The sequence below is a fragment of the Porites lutea genome, chromosome 9, assembly GCF_958299795.1.
Source record: "Porites lutea chromosome 9, jaPorLute2.1, whole genome shotgun sequence".
NCBI lineage: Eukaryota > Metazoa > Cnidaria > Anthozoa > Scleractinia > Poritidae > Porites > Porites lutea.
In genome coordinates this window covers 5943738-5971470 of record NC_133209.1, presented here as the reverse complement: position 1 = coordinate 5971470, position 27733 = coordinate 5943738, and the positions used below count along the sequence as shown (strand labels likewise).

The 27733-nt window shown below is 39.5% G+C and overlaps 1 protein-coding gene across 1 annotated transcript in view; it reads right to left on the bottom strand.

Moving 5' to 3' along the window:
• LOC140947609 (sushi, von Willebrand factor type A, EGF and pentraxin domain-containing protein 1-like) overlaps positions 1-27733 on the bottom strand; it is a 52223-nt gene that overhangs the window by 6295 nt on the left and 18195 nt on the right. The window contains exons 11-30 of the mRNA XM_073396758.1: positions 23104-23437; positions 21327-21488; positions 20734-20895; positions 19257-19418; positions 17502-17671; positions 16599-17112; positions 15287-15913; positions 14354-14590; positions 11132-11457; positions 10748-10886; positions 9312-9446; positions 8465-8635; positions 7396-7509; positions 6719-6841; positions 5865-5987; positions 5276-5452; positions 3657-3851; positions 2520-2711; positions 916-1092; positions 7-180 (exon numbers count right to left, since the gene is read on the bottom strand). Coding sequence (XP_073252859.1) covers positions 7-180; positions 916-1092; positions 2520-2711; positions 3657-3851; positions 5276-5452; positions 5865-5987; positions 6719-6841; positions 7396-7509; positions 8465-8635; positions 9312-9446; positions 10748-10886; positions 11132-11457; positions 14354-14590; positions 15287-15913; positions 16599-17112; positions 17502-17671; positions 19257-19418; positions 20734-20895; positions 21327-21488; positions 23104-23437 — 4414 coding nt within the window. The remainder of the gene's footprint in view (positions 1-6; positions 181-915; positions 1093-2519; positions 2712-3656; positions 3852-5275; positions 5453-5864; positions 5988-6718; positions 6842-7395; positions 7510-8464; positions 8636-9311; positions 9447-10747; positions 10887-11131; positions 11458-14353; positions 14591-15286; positions 15914-16598; positions 17113-17501; positions 17672-19256; positions 19419-20733; positions 20896-21326; positions 21489-23103; positions 23438-27733) is intronic.

Below are 27733 nucleotides of genomic sequence, written 5' to 3'. Positions count from 1 at the left end.
ACTTACTTTGACATGTAGGCTGCGTACCAGTCCACAGGCCGTTATTTTGACAAGTGCGAACAGCAGAACCGATTAAATTGTAACCGACATTACATTCGAATTTAAGTGAGTCGCCATATTTGTATGTGGACGAGTTCTTCTTTCCATTGGCAGGAACACCAGGATTACCGCAAGAATGCTCTGTGAATTAAGATCATCAAATATTTAGAGATAAATTCTCAGTTTTCAAAATTCTTACCAACAGACTAACGAATTAACCCCCCTTTGGCGTCTGCTAGCTACATATGGTAGCAAAACACGGGATATTGTATATTAATTTTTTACCAAATCCTTCTTTATTGACCGGTTTTAACATCAAGTAGCATGGGAATGGCTTAAAAGGAGATTTGCAGCACGAAGGGCATATTTTCCTGCTAATTGGATGCAATTATTTAAGCTGCAGTCATGTATTTCGCGTATTTCTCGTGTATGCGCATGGGTATATAAGCCAAAATTTGAATTGTTTTTGGCGAATCTATTTCGATCTTTATTCGCTGTCTTTCCTTCGTCCTTTCTTTTCTATGTGTTTTTGCTGCTGAAATAATCGTCTTTCTTTCCCAAGGAATTCTGGCCATCTTTCCATAGCCTGCCCCACAGACGGAACTCAATAAATTTCCACTTAAGTCCGTCTGTGAAACAGCGTGGAAATCCTTGTTCTGGTTCCCCACCTGTCTTCCGGGATTTGAGGAAGCGCCATGTTTATTCTGATAAAAAATTCTTTGTCCACGTGCTAATCAAGTTGAGGGTAAATACGAAAGGCATCTCCATTAATTCATTGAGTCCTTTGGGGGCCAAGAACAAGGACGTTACTAAGAGGTCCAAAGATGGAAGGTATACCTACGAAAATACTGGGTCAAGCCACCTTAACAAACTTACGAAGACAAACAGGTTTTGACCCACTCCATGTCCCATCAGCTTGACATACTTGGCTGTTCTCCCCTTCAAGGTGATGTTGAGGCTGACACGTGTAGGTAACAGTAGACTGGTACTTAGTGTTGGTTGTTATGTGACGGTAGCCACCATAAGGATTACCAGGATCTCCACAATCCACCACTAAAATGTGCATTGAAATAAAATAAATAAATAATAAAGAGAAAGAGAATGATTTGATTATTCTTCATTCAAGACAGATATATGTTTCTGATTAGTTTTAATCAATCGGGTAATTCTTCACAACCAACTGGCATGATGGTGGTATGATTAATATACCACTCAAGTCAAAAAGAAAGAAAACAGAAATAGGCAAACAAGTCACCCCCTAATCCAGCTTGCGATTAGAACATTTTTACTTTGCATTAGCATTGGCATTAAACAGGTGAATAAGTCATCTCTAAGCCTGTGATTGGAGCATTTTTGCGTTTCAATATAAGAGTATTTCTCTACTTTGGGCTCCAAGCTAGTAAGTGTTAAATTTCACATCCACTAACATGAAGGGGAAGGCCCTTCGGACGTGAAGACGGCGTGCGTACTTTGGAACAATAATATTGTGAATAAATTATGCCACAATCAAAATTTGTTGGATGAATAGATATTCGCTGAAGGAAAGGCGGTTCAGGCGTAAAGAGGGCTTGCGTACCGGTATGTAAGGACGGATGAATAGGTCACAATCAAAATTACTTCTGATATATATAACAATTATTCACGGAAGTGGAGGTGGCTAGTATTGGATATATTTACCGAGGCCGCGAAGCGGCGAGGTAAATACCCACTACTAGCCACCAACACTGAGGTGAATAATTGTTTTAGTATATACCAAAACAGTGAGATAATTGAGCACAAAATGATGATTTTTAACTCATTTACTGTTGCCAACGATTACAATTTTAGCGCGCGATGACCGAACGGCCGCGGTCGTCGCTTTTTCTTAGCGACAAATAAAACTTTTGAAGGCGTTTGTTTAGCTCTTGCGGGGAAGTTTCTTCAAAAGTAGTTGTGAATTCTGTTTGTATTTAAAATAATTCTGTAAAAAAGATTATTAAATTTAGTTTTAAGCTTATTTATGAACAAGTCAACTAAATAAAGTAACGCAAAACTAAAGCTTAATTTGCATTTGTAAACAAAAAACTTTTTCACCGGTTTTATCGATAACTATTCAAGTAAAAAAGACAAAGGTTTATCTGTTAAAACTTCCAAACCGAACTTCGTCACCTTCTTCATGTATTTCGGAAATAGCTTGCTTGATTAGTTGTGAAATGAATTAGTTTGTTACGGCAGCAAACTGGGAAAGCATTTTGCTCGCAACCTAAGCGAGTTTGGCGTCGCTCGCTCGGAGGAACTGGAGGTGAATCAGTGAATAGTGCATGATATTCACTGATTGAGTAGCCAATCAGAGCGCCCGAAAAACACTATCCACTGTTTTAGTATATACTAAATAGATATACAAAATTTTATTACCCATGGTGCTCCACTTCACTCCATCGCCACTAAGAATTAAAACCCTCACCCCACTTCGTCTCATAAGTCTCTACTTAAGCACTTACATACGCAAGTGGGATCTTGCCCTGACCATTTTCCGCCTCCTGCTCCGTCAGAAATACAAGTTCGAAAGGATGAATCTGTAGGTACCAAATTATAACCTTCGTTGCAAGTGATACGCAGTGTAGCACCCAGCTCATAGCGGTAACCTTGAACCGCGCCGTTATTAGGAACTGGAACAGGACTACAGAAGGCAGCTATAATAAACCGATAATTAGAAGTAATCAGTTTCTTGTAATGGAGAAGTCAAAGATAAGGGTAGCTTGAAACACATTTCAAGTTCTTTAACCCAAATTCACCATCTTTCTTTATTTATCAACATACAGTACGCTCTTCGACATTAATCCTGGGGGAAAACATAGCCTGCTACAAAGCCGTTCTTTGCGTTGTGTTGTCACGCAACGCTCCACCTTGCATGACGACACAAAAATGGCTGTAGAGCGAACTACAGTATGCATGGCGCGTGTCAAATCTGTAGCCTGATGTCAAGGGCAATATGTGACCTCATACTGTATTCCGTGACGGCTGCTATAAGCTTGATTCAAGTGATCGAGAAAACGCTTTAAACAATACAGAATTTTGCACCGTTTGATCTTGACAAAATGTGAGAGAAAGATAGTTTACTTGGCTTTCTTTAAAGGTGGTCTTTTGCGTTTTAGTGGAGTTTTGATTCCTTTGAAGTTGACACCCACGATAACATACATAGCACAGGTAGATGTATGAGATCACATATCGCGCGTGTCATGGTTAAACAAGAACCTTGTATATGGCCTTGCTCTCCATAATAGCCGCGCGCTCCATAAGAACGCATAAGTGTCTGCGCAAGGTCTCCGTAACTAAGTGGGTAGAGCGCCCGCGCAATGTTCAAGGGGCCATGGGCTCGAACCCTGTCGAGGATTCAAGATTTTTGCCTTGACATAATGATTATCACATCTTTCACATTTATTCACCGAGCTTAAATTTCCCCATGTTTCATCTTTTCTGAGCCTTCTTTCACCTTTAACATCAAAATCCTTTGGAGGGTCACATATTAAAACAGTCCGGCAAAAATTCTAAAAAACCTCGTCCTTATCAACACGATGATCAAATGTTTGTATCAATTGAATTTAAAGCCCTCTGTGCTTGAAAATATTTTAACATACCAACACATCTCGGTTGTGTTCCGCTCCACGTTCCATCAGCCTGACAGGTTCTTGTAGCATCAACATTCGCAGGCATTCGGTAATTCGCAAGACAGGTAAACGTTGCCTTGGTTCCAAGAACATTTTTCGAGGCATCTGTTCCAGTCACGATACGTGTAGCGTGCTCCACTTGACCAATTTCTGCGCATAAAACACCTACATTGGAAAGTAAGTGAAAATTGACGTTAGTACAGCTCTTCCAATGCCTGTCACACTAGTTAGCATGAAGTATAGCGTAAACGACCTACTAAACGCCCGGGGCGTCTAATTAATTTTAGGGGTCCAAGCTGGGGCGTTTAAAAGATAGGAGGCATTCAAAAGAGAGAGGGCTTTATTCTGATAACTGAAACAAGCTCAACTAAATTAATACGCTTTCGGCAAAAATATCAAGTGGAGTTTAGAAATAGAGGAATAGCCACTCCATCAATTGACACGTCTAGGCCGTCTGGAGATCCATATCGATCTTTCAAATCCCAACATCGATGTCAGAAATCTTTGCTCAGGGCTATTGTGTTGCCATCGTTAGTCTATCCTTATCCTCAACTTGACATTGAACAAGATGAAGTACGTCAAACCTGGTTAATCAAGCGACACGAAACTCAATGAATTGAAAGTATTTTGACGTAATTCTCAAAGGGGGCGTCCATCAGACAGGGGGCGTTTATTAGAGAGGGGCGTCTAATACAATTTTAATAGCGTGGAGAGGGCGTTTATTAGATAAGAGGCGATTATTTGGAAGTGGGCGTTTATTACGTCATTTACGGTAATCACCACTTTAGAAACGAGAAGGATTCTATGCTGAGTTAACGTTCCTAGTACTATTACTAGTGACAGAGAAAAAATAAGGCAAGAGGTGACCGGCGCGTCCCTAGTACAGACCCCAGAAACAACTGCGGGACGCATTTCCGCTCCTGTTCCTTTCTCGTTTCTAAAGTGGAAAAAGTCAACTAAGTTATGCTTGCTGTCGTTGCGGCTATTTCACGTAATTTAGCCAAATTCAAACCCTAGTGGCAGATTACGCGAATCAAACAAAACAGCGGAAAATAATGACTGAAGTTTTAACAAAGGAAACAGATAGAGTAAAGTTGACGACAATAAAAATTTATAAATAAGTAAATAACGAAAATAATGAGTAAATAAATTACAGAGTGAGCAAATGATAAGAACGAATGAATAAATGAATGAATGAATGAATGAATGAATGAATGACTGACTAAATGAATGAATGGATGGATGAATGAATGAATGAATGAATGAATGAATGACTGACTGACTGACTGACTGACTGACTGACTGACTGACTGACTGACTGACTGACTGACTGACTGACTGACTGACTGACTAAATGAATGAATGAATGAATGAATGAATGAATGAATGAATGAATGAATGAATGAATGAATGAATGGATGAATAAATGAATGACTGACTGACTGACGAAATGAATGAATGAATGAGGGTATGGTCACTTCTTATCGACGTCCAAATGGTATACACCATCGTTTTTCGGACTTGGAATATGAGTCATTTTCATTTTAAACATGACTTTGCCCGGAATTTTATGTAACTTTAACACTAACGTAAGCAGCTTGGCGCTCCTCCAGACCACTGGCCATCTGCTTGACAATATCTGGTGGATGTGAATGTAGCTTTGAAGCCACTGTTGCAAGTGTATGTTGCAGTGCTTCCCATAACGAGCCCAGAACTTAGAGAAACCTGGCCATTCCCTGGATTGCTTAAGCTGGGACATGACAGTGCTACATGGAAAAAAAGAAATGATTTTTAACAGTTTAGATAGTTGGACGGTTATGTTTATTTTGTTTTGTTTTGTTTCGTCGTTTTTTTCCAAACTGAATGCTTCAAATAGAAAATAGCACAGAAAGGCAGCCATGCGACGCTTTCAAGTTCAAAACCAGAGAAAGGACATTCCTGAGTGAACCTTGGCCTCTGAGCGAAGCCACTGATAGGAATTTGTTTCATTCTCATGCAAATAAAATTTATTTTCACAAAAAAAAGGTTTGCACTAAGCCTCTCTTTGAAAATGAAAATGTTTGGAACTCAGAAATGGCCTATTACAAGCTTCTATTGGATAAGCCCGCCAAGAAAACACTGATTAAACTCTATTTCAACTTTAAGATTCCATTGCACTCGCCAGGAGCGTGAATTTACCTGCACATGTCTTTTTGTCTGCTCTGAGAGTGTATCCTTGCCTACATTCACAGCTGAAAGATTGGTAGCTGTTTACACAGTTGTGTTCGCAGCCGCCGTTGGACGCAGCACATTCGTCGATGTCTGAAGAACAGAGCAAAAACGGTAAAGTCCTTAAAGCTTTTGTATTTCACTCATAAAAGTTGAAAAGTTCATTCGAAGGCAATGGTGAAATGCATGCATGGTGAAACAAATCATAAACTTTCCAGGATGAGCCAAATATAAAGGTAGATGAGTACATGATTCAACTTGGTATTGTACGTCCCAAAAAGAGTTAATTGAGGTGACCTTAGCACTCTCAATGTTTAGATGTTCTATTTGAACCTTTAACTACACTTGGTACTGCTTTTGCGTTTGTTACAAAAAGGTGCAAAGGAATCGAATTTGAGTCCATGTTAATCATGACGTCAGGTCTACTTGCCATAGCAACCGCCTGTCACCAAAGATTGTTAAAATGTTTCTAATCATAGTTGGTAGAGGTGCTGGTCATGAAACTCGCTAAGCGTGAAAGATGCGGAAGAAAAGGCCTTGAATTTTATGTTCAGAGTTCGCTCACTGTGAACAATGTTTTTGTTTTTGTTTTTTTAATTGTGCTTGATCTAAATAAAAACAATGCAATATTTCTACTTAGTTAGTTACAAATTCCATAAATTATATTAAGCTTTGTGCACTGTTACGTCCAAAAAAGCTTGCGAGGAAGAGAAAAAGGAAGATTGACAGGCTCCATAACGAATAGTTAAAACTATAGTCTGATAAAAACATGAACAGTTGCTCAAAAAGGGGATGCGGAAAACAGTTGGAAATTCCAATTTTACCTTTGCAACTTCTTTTTCCAGAATCCAACTCCATACCAGTTGGACAGGAACAAGTAAATGATCCCGCAGAGTTGTGGCAAGTGTGGGAACAGCCTCCTTTAGAGGATGAACATTCATTGATATCTGACCAGGACGTTAGGAAAGAAAAAATAGGAAATAAAAATTTTAAAAAAAGCACTCCATTTCTTATTATTCTGAGGAGAAATCCATAGCAACGCATCAATTTATTCCCATTCAGTAATGACAAATAAAACAGCTGAAGTTTCCTTTTTGTCAAAAACGTACCAACCAGTCACCAAATAGATACTCTATGTGTAAATCCCCTGGGAATCAACGCAAACTGTTCATCGAACTTGTTTACTCATCAATGGCATACCTCTTTTATTTGATAGACCGTAATTCAAGTATTCTATGTTCGACTCTCTCCAACGTGGCAAATTTTATTTCATTAAATTTTACAAGAAACTGCCTAACGCACTAAACAGTGAAAGTTCAAGTTTTGTCAAAATACACGTCCTCTTCTTCGGTGGTTTCAAAGCAACTAAAAAACTTAACGGACAACTTAACGTTCAAATAAACTAAAGCGACAAAATAATAATAATAATAACAATAATAATAATAATAATAGTAATAATAATAATTTATCACCTCATTTTATGATACTGAATTTGACTTACCGACACAGTTGGTTGCTCCTTGTAGCTGATAGCCTTTGTGACAATGACAAATGTAGCCTCCATTTGTGTTTTTACACCACTGATTGCAAGGGTTATTGACGCACTCATCGGTGTCTACATGACATAGACAAGGGTCAATTTAATGAAAGTCTTACAAGTGTAACAACTGTTTTCGGACCCTAACACAATGCCTTCACTTACAATTACAACTGTAAAAGTTTTGTTACATTGACCCCAGAATAGCAAGATATCACAATGAACAATTCGACAAAGATCTCTATACTTTCTAGAAGACAGCTCCTTGATTTTCTCCCTTCTTTGGATATGCAAAGCATCAGCCGATTTAGCCTGTAATGCAGACGTATTTTTGGCGTGCGAAAGCCGCTTGTTTATGTTCATATTGTAACCGCCATCTTTGATTTTATGACGGAGGAAGATAAGGGAAGAGTAAAAACAGTAACCCTTAGAATAGGTGCTAGGGCAAAAGAAGGAAAGGGAAAGAGGGAGGGAAGAAAAAAATACGGCGTTTTCTCTTCTCCCTCTCCTCACCCCCTCCCCCGCTGCTTTTGACTCGCCCCGTTTCCTCCTCTCGTTTGGAGTTTCAACATGACGCTTTCGAGAACAAAACATTCGCGCCCCCGAAGAAAACGCCTGCAGGCAACGGCCGATCGTTTAAACGGTTTTAACGGCTCTTCAATATAAGCTTGCTAGTCAGCTCTCTTAAAAGTGGCCGAGAAGTTATAGAAATAACTTCTAAGAAACCTTTCTTTCGCTAGGAATACGTTGCACGTTCGCTGTACTAACCAAACGCCGCGCGCGTTTTTGCCTGAGGGATAAGCTAATGGGATTTTTCTATTATTGCTCGTTTGTTCTTTTTTGTTGTTGTTGTTGTTGTTGTTGTTTTCGTTTTGTACGTAAGCATTTCAAAGTCACATGAAAGTTCCTTCGTTTGATGGTTAAAATAATATCCACAATTTGAGTGAGTCATTAGCAATGACAATCTTGAACGGACAACCCACTTCTATCTGTGGATCAGTTTAAGCAAAGGCTGATCATTTCTATTAAGTACCTGGACAGGTTGGATGGATCCCACTCCAGCCCCCTCCTTGGCATGTTCGAGATGGGGAACCCTGGAGAGAGTATCCTGCATTACAGCTAAAGGTGATGGTGCTTCCGGCGTTGTAATTGGACGAAGACTTCGTACCGTAGATAGGAGCGCCAATGGCCTTGCACGGATCAGCTGAGACAATAACATTATCATAAATAAGTTGTTTAATATTACTTGAACAGAATATTTTTTTTTTCGGACTTCTAGTGAATAATCATGGGTAAAATTAATGGATGGTTTGAATAAGTGAGACTTGAGAACACTTGAATGACTACAGAAGGCGTCCATACTCGCCCAAAGAGAAGGCCTTAAGGTGACTGGAAATGACTTTCTTCTTAGGGGCATTACCTACCAAGTTCGAGAATTAACTACGTCACTTTTAACAAAGATACCTGAAAACGGTCACCAACCGGGGTTGTCATAGCAACGCAAGTAGCAATGCAAAAGGTTGTACTTGTCCCCAGCATTAGGAAAGTCCTACTAGGATCTTCCTAGCCGAGAGGTAGGAAGATCCTGGCACCATGTTAAGTACTTTCGCTAGGAAGATTCTAGTACTAGTGATAAACTGGACAAAAATGGCGGCGGGTCTTTCAGTGGGTAATCACGTAAATAAAGGCCGACAATTTCGTTTGGCGTCACCAAGATCCAAAGAACTGCCGGTTTGTGACAAAATTACATGTTTTTAATTCCTCCTCAACTTGGTGACCACACGGACCAAACCTTCTGCACGTAAACCCGCTTACTAGTATTTTCCTGGTGCCGGGATCTCCCTCCCTCCCTTCATACAAAAAGCCGTAGGCATGCTTACCGGTCTCACAGTTCTTTCCAGAGTAACCTCTTTTACAAACACACAGGTAGTCATTGTATCTGTTAATACAAGTTCCACTGTTTTGACAAGGCGAGGGGCTGCATTCATTGCTACTGTCTACAGGTGCGACGGTCGCTAAGTCGAAATAAATAAATAAGTAAATCAAATAGTTAATCACGCAAGAATAAAGATAAGCGAATAAAGCTTAACACAACGTTTCGATGTCGCCATGACATCCTTATCAAGTGACAAAGATAAAACTAAAAACTGACCCAATATATACTTTTTTCGCTTATCTTTATTCTTGATTGTTTGACAAAATTTAACTTGATTCAAGTGGTTGATATAACAAAATTGCAAACAGTTTTGGACCGACATGTTTTTAATTACTTAGTAAGCGCTTTCAAGAACTAAAAAGTCTGGAATAGTAATTATCATGCATCATTACTGTATAACTCAGAAGACTACGAACTCCTGAAATATTTCAGAAACATTAGTTTTATAGTGACCAATTATACATGTGGCAGTTATAGCCACGATAAGCACATAAGGAAACCACAGAACCAGTTGTCAATGTAGGATTCAAGAAATGTTGTTTTAAAGGCAAACATTCGGTACGACTTTGTTTCAAACATAGTGCTACCGCCGTGCCGAACTCAATTCGTACATTGTAAATACATTAGAATACATTTAAAAGTTTGCTAAACAGTTTATTTACTTGTGTGTTTTGTTTTCGGCAACAGCCGTTCTATTGGACTGAATTAAAATCGAGGTCTGAAACCAAGTCGTGCTAGTGTCGTTCTGCGGTCGAGCTAGCTTAGCACGGAAGTAGCACGACGTTTGAAACAGGCCTAATTTGTTTATTACTTTTTTAGATATGATTCGGATCGGTATTACTCTGACAAAAAATCGGCGGGATTATTGGATTGAAGGAAAGTTTTTCATGGGATAACGGGACTGAGTACCGAGGGTACTCAAAAAAGTTTTATAAGGTGAGGGTAGGCTACGCCCAGAGATCCAACCCCTTACCCTTTTATAAACCATTTTTGACAGAAAAAGGTACCCTTTTGTATACCTACTATTGGCAAATGGTACCCCTTTCAAATACCTAATTTAGAATTTCGCATCCCTTTTAGCTTCTTTAAATGCTCTGTCTTTAAAATGCGAAGAAAGCACAAAAACCAGAACGATTTCTTCACAGCCATAAAATGCATTTTTTAGGCCTTTTGGACCTATATACTGACCGAGACAACAGATTTCCCAACCCTTTCAAACTCTTCAACAAGTTAAATCCCGGCCCTTTCATGTACTTGATGCCTGAAAAAGATACCCCCTTCGGACGGAGCCTCCCCCCGTAGGCCATTATAGGGAGTACCCCCCCGGGGGATTGGGTAACCTAATTGGGGATTCTCAGCAGGCATTCTTATTCTGCTTACCTAGTGGGCACCCGTACGCTTCCACTCTCATCGATATGTGACCGTGCCACGCCTGTGGTCTGAACCTAAGATACATCGCGTGGAACAACCTGACTTCATGACGAACAACTGTGTTTCGGTCTGTGTTTCCATTTAGAGTCTGCCACAACAAAAAAAGCAATTTATTTGCGTGACAATGAATTTAGCACGAAAGTACTAATTAGGGTGAATATTTTTTATGCCTCCTATGTACACTGGAGACGGGAGCACCATCTTTGAAGGTCTAACAGTTTTCAGGGTTAAGACAATACCTTTCTTCGTTATTTTAGACCCGCGCTCCCGGCTCCCGGCGTAGTCTTAGTACACTAGTAACTAAAATGAATTTCACTAAGGATTCACACGTACGCTTGGATAGTCAGTCCAACTCGATCCGTCAGTACTGTATTGAAGTTTGTAAGACTTCACCCATTGATCTGCGTCTGACCTGCCTTGAGTGGCCACCCCTGTAATCTGGGTAATCTTGCTAAACTTGATCTGCAGGTATTGGTCTTTGTTATTTTGTGAAGCAGCCCAACCCCCAATTTGAGTTGTTACTCCCACAGAATTTATTTGCGCTTGATAATTTAGGCGACCTCCTGAAGGTGCATGTTGGCTGTTAAACTGGCTGGATGCCGTTATATCAGAGTCAGGAATACCTCGACTTGTTGACACTCCCAGGCTTGCAAGACAATCTAGATCCAAAAAGAATAAGTTAATAAATAATTATAAAAATGAATTATAATTATCATAAAAAAATCTCCCAGAAACCTTTGAGGCATTTTTTTGAAAGCTTTATAACTTTGACAGTTTTATACGTAGAAGACTGTCAGACCACAACAAGATAACATTTGCCATAAAATATCTTCCCATGTCACATCTAAGGTAATAACGTCATCAGTCACGTGACTGTTTTCCCCGACAGATGAAAAGACACCTTACGAGCAGGGAGAGAATCGTACGGTTATATGGTTCAGTCGGTAGCCGCGCGATCGATAGTTCATAAATTTCTACGTTCCCCGACATGGACCAAGCCTGACAGAGTATTAATGGGTTTGCTGTTAGCTTTACGTCTAGCTTCGATCAGTTAAAGATTAAATTCTACACGGAAATTATTCCGAGTTCCCCCGGGCCTCTGTTTCAAAACGAGGGTAGTTGTTCAGCCTTTAATATGGAAATCATTTTTCATTCTCATGCAAATAAAACTCATTTTCACAAGAAAGGTTGTGCACCTAGTCTCATTTTGAAAGTGAGGGGTTTTGGAATTCGGAAGTGACCTATTGTCAGCGTACCGTCAGGTGGTCCAGTGGATAGAGGCGTTAACTTTTAGTTCTAACTGATTCTGAGGGTCCGGGTTCGAATCCCTTTGAAGCAAATTTTTCGTAACCTTATTATTTTTTCTTTTTTATTAAATCTCTTTTTTACTCTCCTTTTTTACATGTACGGTGCACATAGCTAGTAACATAATGTGGTAAATTGAAAGCAAAGTTTACAGGAATATAAATAATGCGGTATGTATCACAGTGTATCTACCGGTATTTTTAGTCATACTGGACACTGTTATCATTACCCAGCTCAATCGTCGATTTTCACATGCGCCCAATCAAATTCGAGAGGTAACCACCTTGAGATGGGACGTCTGAATAAAAACTAAGTTCGACAGTTTCAAATTAAATATGACTTTGTCGACTCTGCAACTGAAACAGTCGAAAATTCAACTTAGGTTCAACATTTGATTTAGAAGTCGCATTTCACATGTCCCGAATTTAATGCATTAATTACAGAAACCCTTATCCATATTGGATAAAAAAAACAAACGAACGTCCATTCGGCACCTTCATGTCCGACGTTTGAATCAACTGCCGTATTTAATCTGTACTTTCATCGACTAACAAATAGGTGTTCGGCACTCATAAGAAATTCCACGTTTGAAAGGGTCCAACATGACATAAGTTTCAGCTTAGTGGTTTGCAGGCTGTTATAGACCTTGTCACGGTTTTCGACGCCATCTTGACGAGTAGGCAAACCGGCGTGAGAAATTGCAGTGTCTGTATGAGAATCTAATGTCGAATAAAATTTCCATAAAACGGTTGTTCTGAGAAAAATAATATGAATTGTAAACTAAAGCTTCACTCCAAGGGTTCTATTGACAAAAATTACTGGCGTTACATGCGCTAGAAGACCTAGAACCACTTTTTTAAATTTTCTATACATTTGTCTGTAAGAAAGTCTCGGGAAATATTACAAACAAAGATATGGAAAATCTAAAGCTAGCCTCTGGAGAAATTTAAGCACAGGTGCGGCCCAAAAAATTTTTTTGTACAATCTTTTACTTCGTAGCTTTAGTTTACAACTCTTATTCTTTTCAGAACAGCCGTTTTATGGAAATTGTTCGACATTAGATTCTGATACAAACACTGTAATTTCTCACGCGGTTACCTACTCGTCAAGAAGGCGTCGAAAACCGTGACAAGGTCTATTAAGTTGTTGTTTTCTTTTCAGTAAGAGCAATTCGTATCCTTCTTTGTAAATCCATTTTATTAATCGGCTTGTGCCGATTTTACTTTATCTTTGACATGATTTGTATGTCACTGGACATGATTTGTATGTCAAAAAGAGCGATTAATTTTCAGCCATCCATTTCAATAAAAGCAAATGGAAGGCTTCTCACTATAGCGGACAACCTCGAAGCGTGACTACGAAAAAGCTAATCCTTTTTGATTTATAATTATAATTTACTTTTACCGGTATCACTTATAATAATAATAATAATAATAATAATAATAATAATAATAATAATAATAATAATTACAATTTAATAATATTCTAAATTGGCTTTTTTAGTAGAGAGATTTATATCATTATGTATAAGCTTTTAGTAGAGATAGCGAAAGTTTTACAGAGTATCAGAATTTAATAATATTCTAAATTGGCTTTTTAAGTAGAGAGATTCATATCACTATGTATTTTAGGATTGTATTAGGTTTCGTATCGACCTTTTTTTACTTCTAAGTATAGCTTCTCAAGTGGTGTAGGTTACGCTATGCGCCCTATACTACTCATAATGTGGACAGCATTCCAAAGTTTCATACTGCGACATAATAATAATAATAATGTTGATGATAATAACAGTAAACACTAACTGCTTTCCATACTCTACTCTCCTATATCGTGTAGATGTTAGCTACAAATCACGCCGAAATGTTTAACACCAGCAGATTGAACCACTGACCGAAGCTAAGTTCTTTCGATGTAAAGTTAAACGTTTGGGCTTTCTGACGGCATATAAATATATGCTACCCAAGGAAAGAATTGTTTTTTTGAAGCTCCTTGCTTTTTTATCAGATAGGTGAATTATTTAAGCCTTACTCCATACAAATTTCTTACAAAAAAATAAATAAAAGCGCGAGACGAATGGAAAGCTTTTCAAACATTTGTTCCACTTTTGGTATTGCTTAAATCGTCTCTCCATAGGTTACTCAACGTTTTACACCTCTAACCTGTATGTAAAGAGCTCTCTTTCAAAACTGTGCGAAAGGAGAGAGACTAGAGAACACTGTCAAACAACTCAAAAAAGGATGTTTTACGTACTTAGCTCGAAAAACCTGGTGCCAGATGCAGTTGCCAGAGTCCTGTCAATTGATGATTTCGCGCTCATCCGACATGTGTTGCTTGAGTTGTCGAATTCAAAAGATCTGCAGATGAAGGCAGCTTCTGATAGACAGCTCGCTGCACAGGATGTTGGGTTACTGTTCGATACCACTTTGTCATCGTTTCCTGATATGTAGGACTTGTAGGTGACAAAAAATTTCCTTTGGGCCGAAGTGACTAAAAAAGAGACATAAAGATCATTGATTTCGAAGTTTTTAAACTTTTGAACGGGCTCGAAACTTTTATTTTGCTACAGCCAGTTCTCCACAACAACAATAACAATAATTTGAAAAAGTGAATTTTTGTTTCAAACATATGGATCAATTTTGTTGAAAAGAAAAATAACTTTTTCCGATTTGTTCAAATCTACAACTTTGGAGAACTTGGCTTCTACGTCTTGAAAAAAGTAATATCCTTCACTAGGAGTCGGTTTAATAATTTAAATAGAGGAATTACATGGCCGCGCGGAGATACGAAATTTCTCTTCGAGTGTCGAAAAAAAAATTTTACGAGTGAGCGCATCTATTTATTATATAAACACCAATGAAATACCAAACAATTTCGCTTTAATAGTTTTTTGGTGTGAAAGGCGCGATTGATTATGTAGCCATAGCAAAGGACATATTTTCACATGTGAAGATATCAAGTTTTCGCGCGAAAGCTCACCTGGTATTTCATTGGTGTTATATAATAATATTTGATAATTAATTCCTTTAGCCTAATACCTTAGCTCCAGAGGTCAGTTCTCAAACTATCTACAATGAAATCGGTTTGATAAAGCTGCTAAAGAGTATGGTATGTGTGATATTAAAAAAAATAATCAATTAATCAATCAATCAATCAATAAAACAGTAAAACGTGACTTTCGCTTACAATCACGGGCGTACGACTTGTCAGTCAGGTGATATTCTCCAAATAACGCCTCTCTGAAATCACCCCACGCAGCCACATTTCCTTTGACAGGATAGGAGCTGTACGCAAGATTATAAATGTCATTAGACGACAAAACGTGGTCGAAAATATTCATCTGACTAATATCTCCTATTAGGTTTTCCTCAGTGTTAAATCCATCGCCTATTTCGTCCTGTTCTTGGCCCAGGATCAGTACACCACCGCCCCTTATAACTTGACCTTGCTGGAAAGCTGTAGAAGAACTTTTGACATTGACACCATCTTGATACGCGTGCCAAGTGCCATCAGAGCTCGCCCATGTGACTGCCACGTGATGCCATTGACCATCATTAACGTCCAAGCCTGTAAACACAGTGACGTTGTTCACAAAGAGATTGAAAGCGGCATAGTCTTGCAATGTAAGAGCGTTGTCTTGAACAACACCTCCATCTAAAGTGGCGTACGAGATTACTGTTCCTGGATTGGTATCTTTAGTTCGAATCCAGAAAGCAATGGTCACGGCGCTGAGATCAGGAATTGGCTTTTTGATCTCCGAATAAGACTTAACCGCTCTGGCTTGGAAGGAAAGATCGTAATCTGACGTAAGCTCTGAAATTTAATTTAGAAAAAAAAGAGTTTGTTATAGATTAATCTATATATGCTGCTCATCACAAAAGTTACAAGTCCACTTACATGATAGCAATGAGAAAAAAGCGTATTTGTCAAACTTTGGTACATACACTTGGTATTCTGAAGTAGCCACCTTAAAAGAATATTTTCACGAAATACGGTTTTTTAACGAACAAAATTTTTGCCTGGGCTAGATATTGCAAACGAAGTAAAAGACCAACAAAAATGTAGATTTCTGCGATTTATTTACCCGCGAAAAACTTGGAAGCTCTCACGAAGTCCTTTTATTTAATACATGGAATGAGGAAGAACTGGTCTTTAAGGAGATCTTAAACATGGCCTACCCGGAGAAAAACCTCTCGGAGCAACTTCAACCCACATTTAACATCATCTCTGGGATTCGAGCCCAGGCAACATTGGCGGAAGGCAAGTGCTCACACTAGTTCGTCACACACACATGGAATTGCTCTATGCCTAAAAACTCAAAGGTTTTGGTATATGAATTGGTCCAGGGCCTCATAAAGGTACCTAAAGCCGATATAAGGGAGCGTATCGCAATAATTGATTGAGAAAAACTCTCCCCGGCCTTTCGACCTGTTCTCGATCTTTCTCACAGTCTGAATGCCTACCATAATAAAGTAATAATCAGTTGGCTGCCAGTTACCTTTCTGACAGCGACATGCGTAATACGAAGGTTTGCAGAGACATTTGTACCCATTTGGCTGGTTTACACATGTTCCCCCATTTCGACAAGGCTGACCAATGCAGTGATCAATGGCATGCTCGCAATTGGCTCCAGTATACCCAGTCGGACACTGACAAGTGTATGACCTCAGCCCGTCCACGCATGTTCCACCGTTCTGGCATGGATCGGCAGCACAATCGTCGATATTGAACTGGCAATTTGCACCAGAGTAACCTGCCTGGCACTTACATTGGTATGTGTCTAAGCCACTGATGCAAACCCCATTGTTTTGACAAGGGTTTGAAGCGCATTCATCAATGTTGTTCTCGCAGAACCTCTCTCCATAACCTTTATTGCACTGACAGTCGAATGTCCCTGCTTTGTCTATGCAATTCCCGTGCACACAAGGCGTTAATCGGTTGCAAAGGAGGTAAGGAAATTCACACTCGTTGCCCGTAAACTCAGAGGGACATAGACATTTAAACGCATTAACCTAGTGCATAGATAGAATAAGGTACACATTAACTATTAACGATTATGACAGGACTAAGTTTTTCCTAAAACTCCTCAGAATAGCCAAAAGAAAACGTTTTGCAATTTTTTGTTTGGAAATTCCTAAAATGTAAATAGTACCAAGCAAACTTTTTGCCAAGGTTTCATTTGAATGTTTACACTAAGGGATTTCTCTTGTTTCGTTTGGGGGTATGGTAATGTATGCTAATGAAGTTGAAACAAAGGAAAAATAAAAATTACCTGAGATAAAAAAATAACTACAACATATATATATATATATTTTTTTTTTTTTTTTTTTTTTTTTTTTTTTGGTTTCGGCAGGTAAAGAGGGTGGTTCTATCAATTACTTGAAGTTTAGTTACAAAATACCTTATTGACACAAGTAGATGATTGATAGCATGGTGAAGACAAGCACTCGTTTATTTCATTCTCGCAGTTCACTCCATTGTATCCAAGGGGACAGTCACAGCGATAGGATTCTTTGGTGTTAAAGCACGCGCCACCATTCACGCATGGGCTGGAAACACAGGTGTCAACGTCTACAAAGACGAAAAAGACTCGCATAGATACGGAAGATCTGCATGCAGTTCGCGTAGTAGTTCAGTACATACATTTGCAAATTTGGTTTAATTATTACTTGTCACCGCGCCTACGTGTGACACGAAAATCGGGTTACTTAGTACAAATGTTTTAGTCGAGATCGAGTAGCCTGGCACCAGGCTCCGCATTGGGAAAAAGGAGGAAAAAATCGGCGTCGGCGAGTGGAGGGAGACGGGAAGTAGTCTAGTAGCCCCTACTCAGGCCACCGCTAGGTTAGGTTTTTGCCCTTTTCCCCCACTGTGGAGCCGATCATTTTGTGTTATGGGAGGGGGGAGGGGGGGGGGGGGAGGGAGGCATCTTGGTTTTAAAAGGGCTACGTCATGATATTTGCCTTCCTTTTAACTGCCCACCTACCCCTCCCCTAAGCCACCATTTTGCCCTGAGGGAGAACTAAGTGTTAATGTTGGCTTAGGGGACGGGTAGCTGGGTAGTTTCCCAGAAACCTAAATTGATCCAAACTTTTCTTTGCATCAATTGAAATCCAAGCATAATGGTCCAGTTTTGTTACTTAAGACTGCATTTAGGCATTGAAACTCTCTCTTGTCGTCTGTTGCAATGGATAACAACGATGCACATGAATTCATCTTTTTCAAGTTTTAAAATTATGCCTTCAAAAATCACCTTAAAAGTGATTATGGTTGGTGCTTCCTGGTGAAATTTGTTTGATGTCTGCTTGTGTATGGGTAAAGACACTAAGTAACGACTCCTGGACAGAATTGACCCCTAACAGCGTTATCCTCGTGACATAGCGCTCTTATATGTACCGAGGGGGCAAACTAGAGTGGGCAATGGCAGTCTCGTTTTCAGGGCTTTTCCTGAACACAAGGATGAGGGAAAAGCTGTTACGGCTTGTCTTCAACCTTGGTACCGACTCAAACGTAGGCGTGAATAAGTGGAAGTCTTTTGGTCCAGACGAATAACAGTTAAGAGGAATGTGGTTTACCGTAAAACCTCTATTAAGCCCACCCTCCCAAATAAACACCAGCCCCTCTCCACTCTCCCTAACTAGAAATACGCTATAATCCCAAAAATCTCGCGAAGCTGTAATGGGTAAGCATTGAGAATAAAGGGAAACAAGCCAATAGACTTTCAGCTAGGAAATCCGAACAGATGAAAAATTTTTAGGGGATAAAAATATGCCTATATCTACCGTTTAAATACTAAAATACGTTTAACAATGCCATGTTCAAGTGGTTTTGAACTATATTCTCTTTGGGTGCCCCTGTTTGCATTCTAGTTCTTCAGGGAGAATTAATACCACCATCATCGCTAATTTAAATAATCCCCCCCGGCCCCCTCCCTCTCAAATAAGTCGCCCGTCTTTATTAACCCACCCTATCAGAGGTGTTCGAAATAAATAAGTACCCGGGGGGTTAATAGAGGATTTACGGTATTCCGATGGTTTTCAACAGAGGCCACCAGTGGTCTTAGCATATCCTACGAGTAAAGGAAGAAGACTACAAGGCGATTTACAGCCGTACATTGAAAGAAACGACAGAATTACAAACAATAGACTTGTCGCACCTCCACAGAACGACAGAGAACTTGCCCCGGTACCATGCGTAGACTGCTGTCCCGGGCAAGGAAGACAAGTAGTCTTTCCATTCTCCGTTTGATAAGTGCCAGCAGGACATGGCAAACATGGCTCCACACCATTGTCTGAATACGTTCCAGGGGCACATTGCACTGAAAAAAGAAACAACAATAATTCAGTATAAGTCGTTATTATTATAATAAACGTTGTTATCACTAAAATGATCATTATTATAATTATGATTATGATTATGATTATGATTATGATTATTATGGTTATTATTATGATTATTATTATTATTATTATTATTATTATTATTATTGTCCAAAACAGTTCACACTCACTTACACTATGTTAATTTCCTGTCTTTATTTATATGTTCCGCGGCACATTCAGGATCAAACGGGATATTTATCGAGATATTCTTGAAATAACAGTGTCATCCGTTGAGTGCATTTTTGTACTTCCTGTTATAATTTATTTTCAGGCAGAAGTTCAGATATAATAATGATAATGATAATTTAACAATAATAATAATAATAATAATAATAGCAATAATTTAATTACTTGTAAAGCGAATTTTCTATATAAATACGAACTCAGTTGCGCAAAACGTGTATAACTTTTCCATCATTACAGCCCTTTATACTCCAAGACGAGTACGACAACGAGTGCGAGATTTTCTCAGTACTAAGTTGTGCTCGCGCGTGAACCAGCGTCATTTTGACGGGAAAACGAGGTAGCCGTCGTCAATCTACTACGAGTTTTAGCGAGAATGTCGTAGTGGTAGAAATAAGTTATCAAATGTTAAAAGTCTTATCATTTGGCGATCGGGAGAGGGTGTAACCTCCTACACTAAAGGTAACAGTGCTAACTGTTCTAGTGAAAAATGGTAAAATGAGGCTTTCCGGGGAGTCTATGTTTTGAGAATACGCGAAAAAACTTTAAGTCAAATCCCGTACTCGCAGTAGTCCGCGTCCTTGAATCTAAAGGTCTCTATTTTCTCTAGCTATATTAAAACAACTGAGCTAACGCAACCTTGTCCTAAGGGCGTCTCGGGTGTCGTCTCTTTTTTTTTTTTTTTTATCGCGATAGCCAGTACTATTGACGTAATTTCACCGGATATCGTTAACGTCTGCCAAATTTGGTCAACGTCAGCTTGTTATAAGGAATTAGTAGGGAGAACTGAGCCAATCGGAAACGGAGAAATATTTTGATTACACAAAAAAACTGATAAGTAAGTACCGTAATTATATATCCCAAGGTGAACTGATCGCGCACTAAAAGGTAGTTCTAACCTTTTATGTCTGAGGATGAAATCATAAGGCGTGACCATTCAAATGGAACGACTTCAGTAGTACTATCACATGGTTCTATTACTTTTTAACATTTTTCAAGACACAATTTAGCAATTTTGTTGAATTTTGAATTTAGCCACTTTGAGAGTAAAAGGTTTAAATTACTCACTTCCACAATCTTGAATTCCTTTCGCGGCAACAATAACAGTCACAGTGCCTGCTGGGCATTTCGTACAAGCTTTGTTTCGCTCTCCTGAAGAGTAAGTTCCCAGCGGACAGTTGGAGCACTTGGCGATACCAGTTTCAGAGAACAGGCCGGGCCCACATTCATCTAAATGTAACCAAATGAAGCCATTAGGTACGTTCATACTCCGTCTCTATCTCTCGGGACGAGGCCTTTCATTACATGGCAAAGCCATTTCTCGTCCTGTATGTGATTGGTCACTTTTATAAGGTCCGTAACCTACTGTGCGGACCAAAGTTTGAACTAAAAAATATCTTTAGTTTTCCTTCAGTTCTGTAGCTAAAAAAGCGTCTATCCCGACGCGAAGTGAAGTTAGGTTTCTTGGAAAATCGCGCAGTGGAGATAGAGAAAAAAAAATTGTGCCATCATTACCTCGTTTCCATGGTCTATACATCATCAATCACAGCTCTCGACCAAACAGCGCGCGGAAAATCGCTCTTTCATTGTAAAATTTAACTCCGATTTGAACTAGCGCAATATAGATAGATGATGCATGGACCCAGACAGAAAACCTTTACCTGTACAAGCCGTGAAATTTTCTTGTCGTGCTCCTATGGTCCAGGTCCCCGCTGGGCATGGTGTACACTGCAAGGCGCCTTCACTTGGACTGTACGTTCCCTCCGGACACAGAAGACAATCATCGGCGTCACTGTTGTAGTACGTCCCAACAGGACAGCGTGCTGCAATGACAGTGAGAGTGCAAATAACATCAGTTCGCTAATTTGAGATAACAAAAATACTCTTTACCTAGCTGCTTTCGAAGCTCACTTCAATTGCTGATGGTAAACAAGTAACACCTGATAGTAACGACAAAGCAGAATTTCAAATCAATCAGTTCCAGTCAATACGCGTTGTATCACATTTGTACTGTCAGTAAACTATACGTTAATCGTCATGGCAAGAGAATAGTATTCCAGCATCAAAAACTGAAAGAAATGGTTCTTCAGTTACCATCTTTTTAGTTCGTAAAATAGAAGCCTCTAATGGTTAACAAACAAAAACTTGAATGTTTAGGTAATGAGGAGAAGATATTGTAGTAAATCAATGTTGACTTACGCTAAGATACTACATTTTTAGTTGTAAGTACAAAAATGCTGAACCATGTGTTATGAAACACATTTATCCAGTTAAAGGTCAAACAAATTCCAATCATCGCAAAAACATATTTCAGCAGAAGTGAAACAAAAGAGTGCAGAAAGAATTAAGAAATGGAGGAATTCTTTCTTATTGATTTTTGGATGTTAGAAGACAAGCAGGTTCCATTAAAAATAGCTTGAATTTTTGTTTGACTTTTGATTCATCTACATAATGTGTGTACCTTTCCTCTTTTTTATCTGTGCATTGTGTTTTAGTAGCCACCACAGTCTTTTCTTTTTTTTTTGCTTTTGTCATCAGGGTTCTATCTAGGGTATTTGTACAGTACCCAGCGTCCCCCCTCCCCCGCCCCCCCCCCCCCCCCTCCACCACAAAAATATCATTACAGTATATAAGTAACAATATCTGAAACATCATCCAGACCCGACGAGGTCAGTGCACACTCTCGAACATTTCTCAAAATTGTGTCTCAAAATGCACCAGCAATTGTATCTCAGCGCATATTCATTACAAAAAATTTCCGGGGCGGGCATGCCCCCGGACCTCCCTAGGAAGTCCTGGCCTTTGTCCACTCGGGACTTCTCCCCCGAATGATAAATCCTAGATAGAACCCTAGTCACGTAGAATGATACATGAGTCAACTAAAACCCCTGACACTCTCCTCCCCCACACGATTAGAGGGGAATGGGAATCGTGGGGTTTTGTCGGAAACACTGATGAAGACTTATGAGTGCACTTACAACTGCATTTAGCTGTCCATAAGTCATTTTTTACCAAGTCCGTAAAATCTTGATCCACCCCTCATGACGAGGAATTAAATAAACAGAACGGAGACTCCTATTTAAATCAGCCGCACACGCAGCATTATTTCAGTGTGGCTGAATCCGCAAGATACAAGCGATTCCTGCCAGGGCTTCTGGTTGGCTACCCAAAACAAAAAAAAACTGTTCTTGACTATATAGTAAATCCTATATTGGTCAAGTTTTCTCGGTCAATACGGCTGGATATTGGCCTCGTTCTTTTTTTTGCGCTTTTATTGACCTCGAATTCGTTTTGGTCCACGAAAAACGGTAAAAAGAAAAAGGAAGGAGAAAGAAAAAAAATGGTGGCCAATAATTAACAACCCATCTTGACCGCACGCTTGACCCTGCGGAAAAGGCATATTTCATGATTGTAAAATTTTGTGACTGATATACTCACTGCATTTAGTGATAGTCCCTTCCTTTTTATTGCATGAGCAAGGTTTAATCCAGCAATTGAGGTCAGCATCTGTACACTTCCTAACGACTGCACCGTTCTCAGAGCAATAAGCTTCAACATGGCCGAGGTTAAAGTTGTCTACATTGCTGTCCTTCAACTCCAGCCCTGACTCCGATTGAAAGTCGCCCCACCTGACTTTTTTAAGGCTGAGGTAAATCTCGGTCCGGTTTTTTTCAGCTTCGGATTTCGCGTTATTGAAATTGGTCTGTCCTGCTTGGTCAGTGGTTCCTGCAGGAAGGCCGGTGTTTATGTGGAAGTCATATTTGATAGTTACCTAGAAATGTTTGGAAAAGTGAGAGTTAATGGCTGGTGATCGAGCTACAATAGAAGTCAAGAGTCTTGGGTCCCAAGACTCTTGACTTCCATTGTAGACAAAGAGAATTTTTGATTTTTTTTAGAATTTTAACGTGGACTTTCCTTTATCAATTCTCATGCGTTTTTGCGGCAACAAGGAAAGGGATACCACTGCAAGTGTGGGTGGGGGGTGAGCGGGGGGGGGGAGAGGTGGGGTGGGGAAGGGGGAGATATTACGGGCACCTCAGGGAGCTCCTGGGCTAGGAAACGTTGTTAAAACTGTGAAAGGTTTGAACCCTGAAGTCATTTCATCAGTAGTTTGATTATGATCGTCCAGATGAACGTACTCCTGAATAGGACTGTTTTTCTGACAGTGACTGACGCTTGGACAACCTGTGTGGTAGTCATCTTCAGCGTCAAGGTGAGTTGTATCACGTCAGTATTAAACTATAATGGTCATTGATGTGATTGGTCAATTAAGGCCCTGTCCACACGTATCCGTTTTCATTTGAAAACGCAACTTTTTCTTTATGGACACGGCTTCAGTGCACACGTATCCGATGAAAACGATCAATGAAAACGGAACTTTTTGAAAACGCTCTCCATTGTAGAACTTTTTGAACACGCTGTTTTCGTGTGTACGTGTGGCCAGACGAAAACGGGACTTTTCAAAAACGCTGAAGACACACTGTCAGTTCCGATCCACTCCGTGCAATATTAGAACTGACTTATTCAAGATGGGGGATGGTCGCTTCCCTTTCTTGTCTTTTATAACTTGAGCTTATTTCTAACATAATTGCTTGTTTTCAAGCAAATTTAGCTTTGTTAATTCTTCAAGCTGCTTATTCCAGGAGTCGGCAAAACATTGTCAGGTTACTTTCGCTACCGGCATCAAGAGGCGGAAAGTTGGATCTCCCATTAGTTTGACTTTGTTTTTGCCTAGCCTTTGGTATTTTAAACTGTTTCTGCGACTTTGAAAAACGTCACAACAATGTAAACCCACACCAAAGAAATTCAAAGATGGCACCAATTTATTATTTCGCGGGCTCATAATACCGAACGCGTATGCGTCAAGCATGCGTAGTCGGGTAAGTTATCGTTTTCAAATCGATTCATCGTATGCGTGTGGGCGGGCGAAAATGCTACGAGTGGACGCGAATTTTTTTGTAAACGGAGAAAAAAACTGTGCTTTCAAACAAATACAGATACGCGTGGACAGGGCCTAAGTGGAGATGTTATTGGCCTTGTGTCAGTTAAGCCGTGATGTTAAAAAGTAGTTAAATACGAGACTTACCAAGGAAAATAAATCCCCTTAATTGCGTCTTTTACTGTCCCCTGATTAGCTCAGTTAAGAGCGCGCCGGTCTGCTGCCGAACCTAGCCTACGAACCGGCCAAAAATCCTCGTTACAACATTCACTGTTTTGACGTTATGCTAATTTTCCGAATTAACGCTCACCATCCAAACGTTCATGACTTCATCAATTTTATTGCATCTTTTGAATGTAAAACCTTGACAATATTCTCACTGAAATGCACTAATCATCATTCGAACAGTGAATGTTGCAACGAGGATTTTTGTCCGGTTCGTGGGCAAGTTTCGTCTTGAAATTTCAAGGTGTTGCAGTGAATCAATGTTAATGAAAGTTTCATACATTCATATATTATTATATACATCGTGAAGATAATGTGATGAGGTTTAAAAAGAAGAGTCTGTCTAGCCGTTCCAGAGATATACGGAAAAGCGCTAAAACTCAAAATTGAGAATAAAGTTGAACTCTCACAGGTGGTGAGAAAACAGGTTACGGTAGTTTTCAAGATCGCAAGAAAGAAAATACACCAAAATGTCCAATCAGCGAAAGCATTTTGACGCTACTTAAGATTAATTTGAGTCACTTAGAAATTTTTCAATAAACAAGTTATCACGGCCATTGAAAATATAAGGTTTGAAATATATTTACGTTTTATTTAAATTCAAAAATACAGTACTTTTTACTTCTCGCCGAGGTTATTTGCTAAATAGCACACTTAAAGTTCCCGGAGTCAGATTTTCTATCGGTAGCAGGTCTAGATCGCACAAAAAAGACCTTTTTACCGATACGGCGGCCATATATTGAATTAATTCGGTTTAAGGAGTATTGTAGGATGCCCAGGGGGCATGAGCACATTTCGTTTGTATTTTCGAGCGCTTTTCGGGACATTTTTTCGTAAAGTTTTCTTAGAATAAGATTGTAACGGGAAAAAAGATCCTTGTGCCGTGTTTGGATGAAATGATGATAGCCTTTTCCCCAGAAATATACAGTGAAAGACCATATTTCTAATACTAAACTAGAACTAAACTATTTTTTGTCATAGTGAGATAGATTTTTACTTAAAACTGCATTTTGACAAACTTCCATTGAGATCCAGTCACTGGTAAAAATTTTCCAGCGTTGGGACAAGGACAAAATCACTTTTAAAGCCATTGAAAAATATCAGTATGGCCTCCGAAAAATTGTATCGAAAACACCTTAAATAACTGAGAAGAAAGTGCTGCCTTTGTAATGACATCTACAAACGGTTAGTCTTTCTAGTATTCTCGGATAAAGACGAAAAGCCGTAGGTCCCCTCTCACAGCACTTTCACTCATCTGGTTCTTGTGGACTTAAAAGAACCCACACCACTGTTCGAAAGAGTAGGGAACGTAGACCCTGAGTGTGTTGTAAGGGGATATTTTAATATAGGGATAACCTCATGATTCTCCTTCTGCTGCCGCAATGGCTACCTGTAAGCAGTGTATGTATAACTTGGCTGAAATTAGATTTAATGAGAGATTTTTATTATATGGCTACAATAATAATATTATGTGGCTACAATGGGCTCCTGCAACAATATAATATTATATTGGCTGCTAAGCCAAAATTTTCTTCTCGGGCATTACTGGCTGGGTGCCCAAGCCATATACAATCTGTGTTTTTAAACACAAAACTTGATAGTGGACATCCATACTATAGTCGATTGACAGCTGTCAAAAAAGGCTATCCGCGGACCAGTGTTACATGACTATATCGCGGGCTCAAGCGTACAACTCATTGAGGTGGTTAGCATTAGGTAACATCGGCTGAAGTCAGATTGTTTCTTTCAGTAAAATTACATGAAGAACAATTTAAGTCCAACTTTACTGTGTAATATAAAACTAGGAGTAACCAGAGCTTAGGAGAGTGCGTTCGATATGTTTGTTAGGCGTACAGGTAGCAGTTGAGGGGGAAGGGAGGTTGCGATATAAATAAATATGATAATGGCATATTTTGAAGGTAAGGGTTAGGTACAGCGAAACCTCTATTTAAACTGTGTATCATTATAAGAAGGTTTTGAAAAGATATCGTATGGTTCGGTGTCAAGTGCTTGTAATCGGAGGAGACATTGGCCAGAGTGAGTCAGGCGTGTAAATAGAACATTTTGTTTTACTGGCGCGATTACAGGGCGCAATTAAATTAAATTGAATTTACTGTCTTAAAAGCTTTCACATCTGAATTGAAACTTCGCAATAACCCTAGCCTGCGTAGCTGGCGGTATTGTGTGGGTGCGAGATGAAAGTTTTGGCGGCGGAGCCGTGTTCCTAAAAAAAGGGAGTAGGGACAAGGCGGCTAAAATACCGCCTGCCAGAAAACCCCGGTATTTTGAATAGTCCGCACACCAGTGTGCGGAGAAACGGATTGGTCTAGGGCCATACATATGCCAATCATGTTAGATGATCCTTGGCATATATTTCCCAAGAAAGGAGCAGATTGCAAACTGGAAAAGACGTAAGTGATTGTGGTTTCCCCTTTAAAAAGATCATAATTGATGACCAAATTGCCGAAATGGCGTCTTTAAACTTCACAGCGCTGGAATTGTCTTTATTTAGCCGTAAGAAACAAAGGTCAAAGAAAATTAAAACAGTTTACAACTGCATCTGAGATCAAATCTACAGAAGAAACCATCAGAAGAATAAACCTATCAAACCTACAGAAGAATAAACCACAGGAAATGGTTACTCAGTATGCATGTAACAAACCAGCTTCATGACCTTTTAATGTTAAGCCTAGTGTGGCAAAAAAAAGATTTACTCAGTCAAAGTTTAGAATGGTACATGCAATGTGTAGTGCTAGTAACCTTCGCGCGAGAGCCGAGAAAATAAAAAAACCTCTTTTCAAGCAAACTCACAAGGCCACGTTTCACATTATCACGAGCTTAGGAGTCGTGTTTAGCCTGTCAACGCTTATTTCTAAACTGTCTCGCGCGAAAATAGTCGAAAGT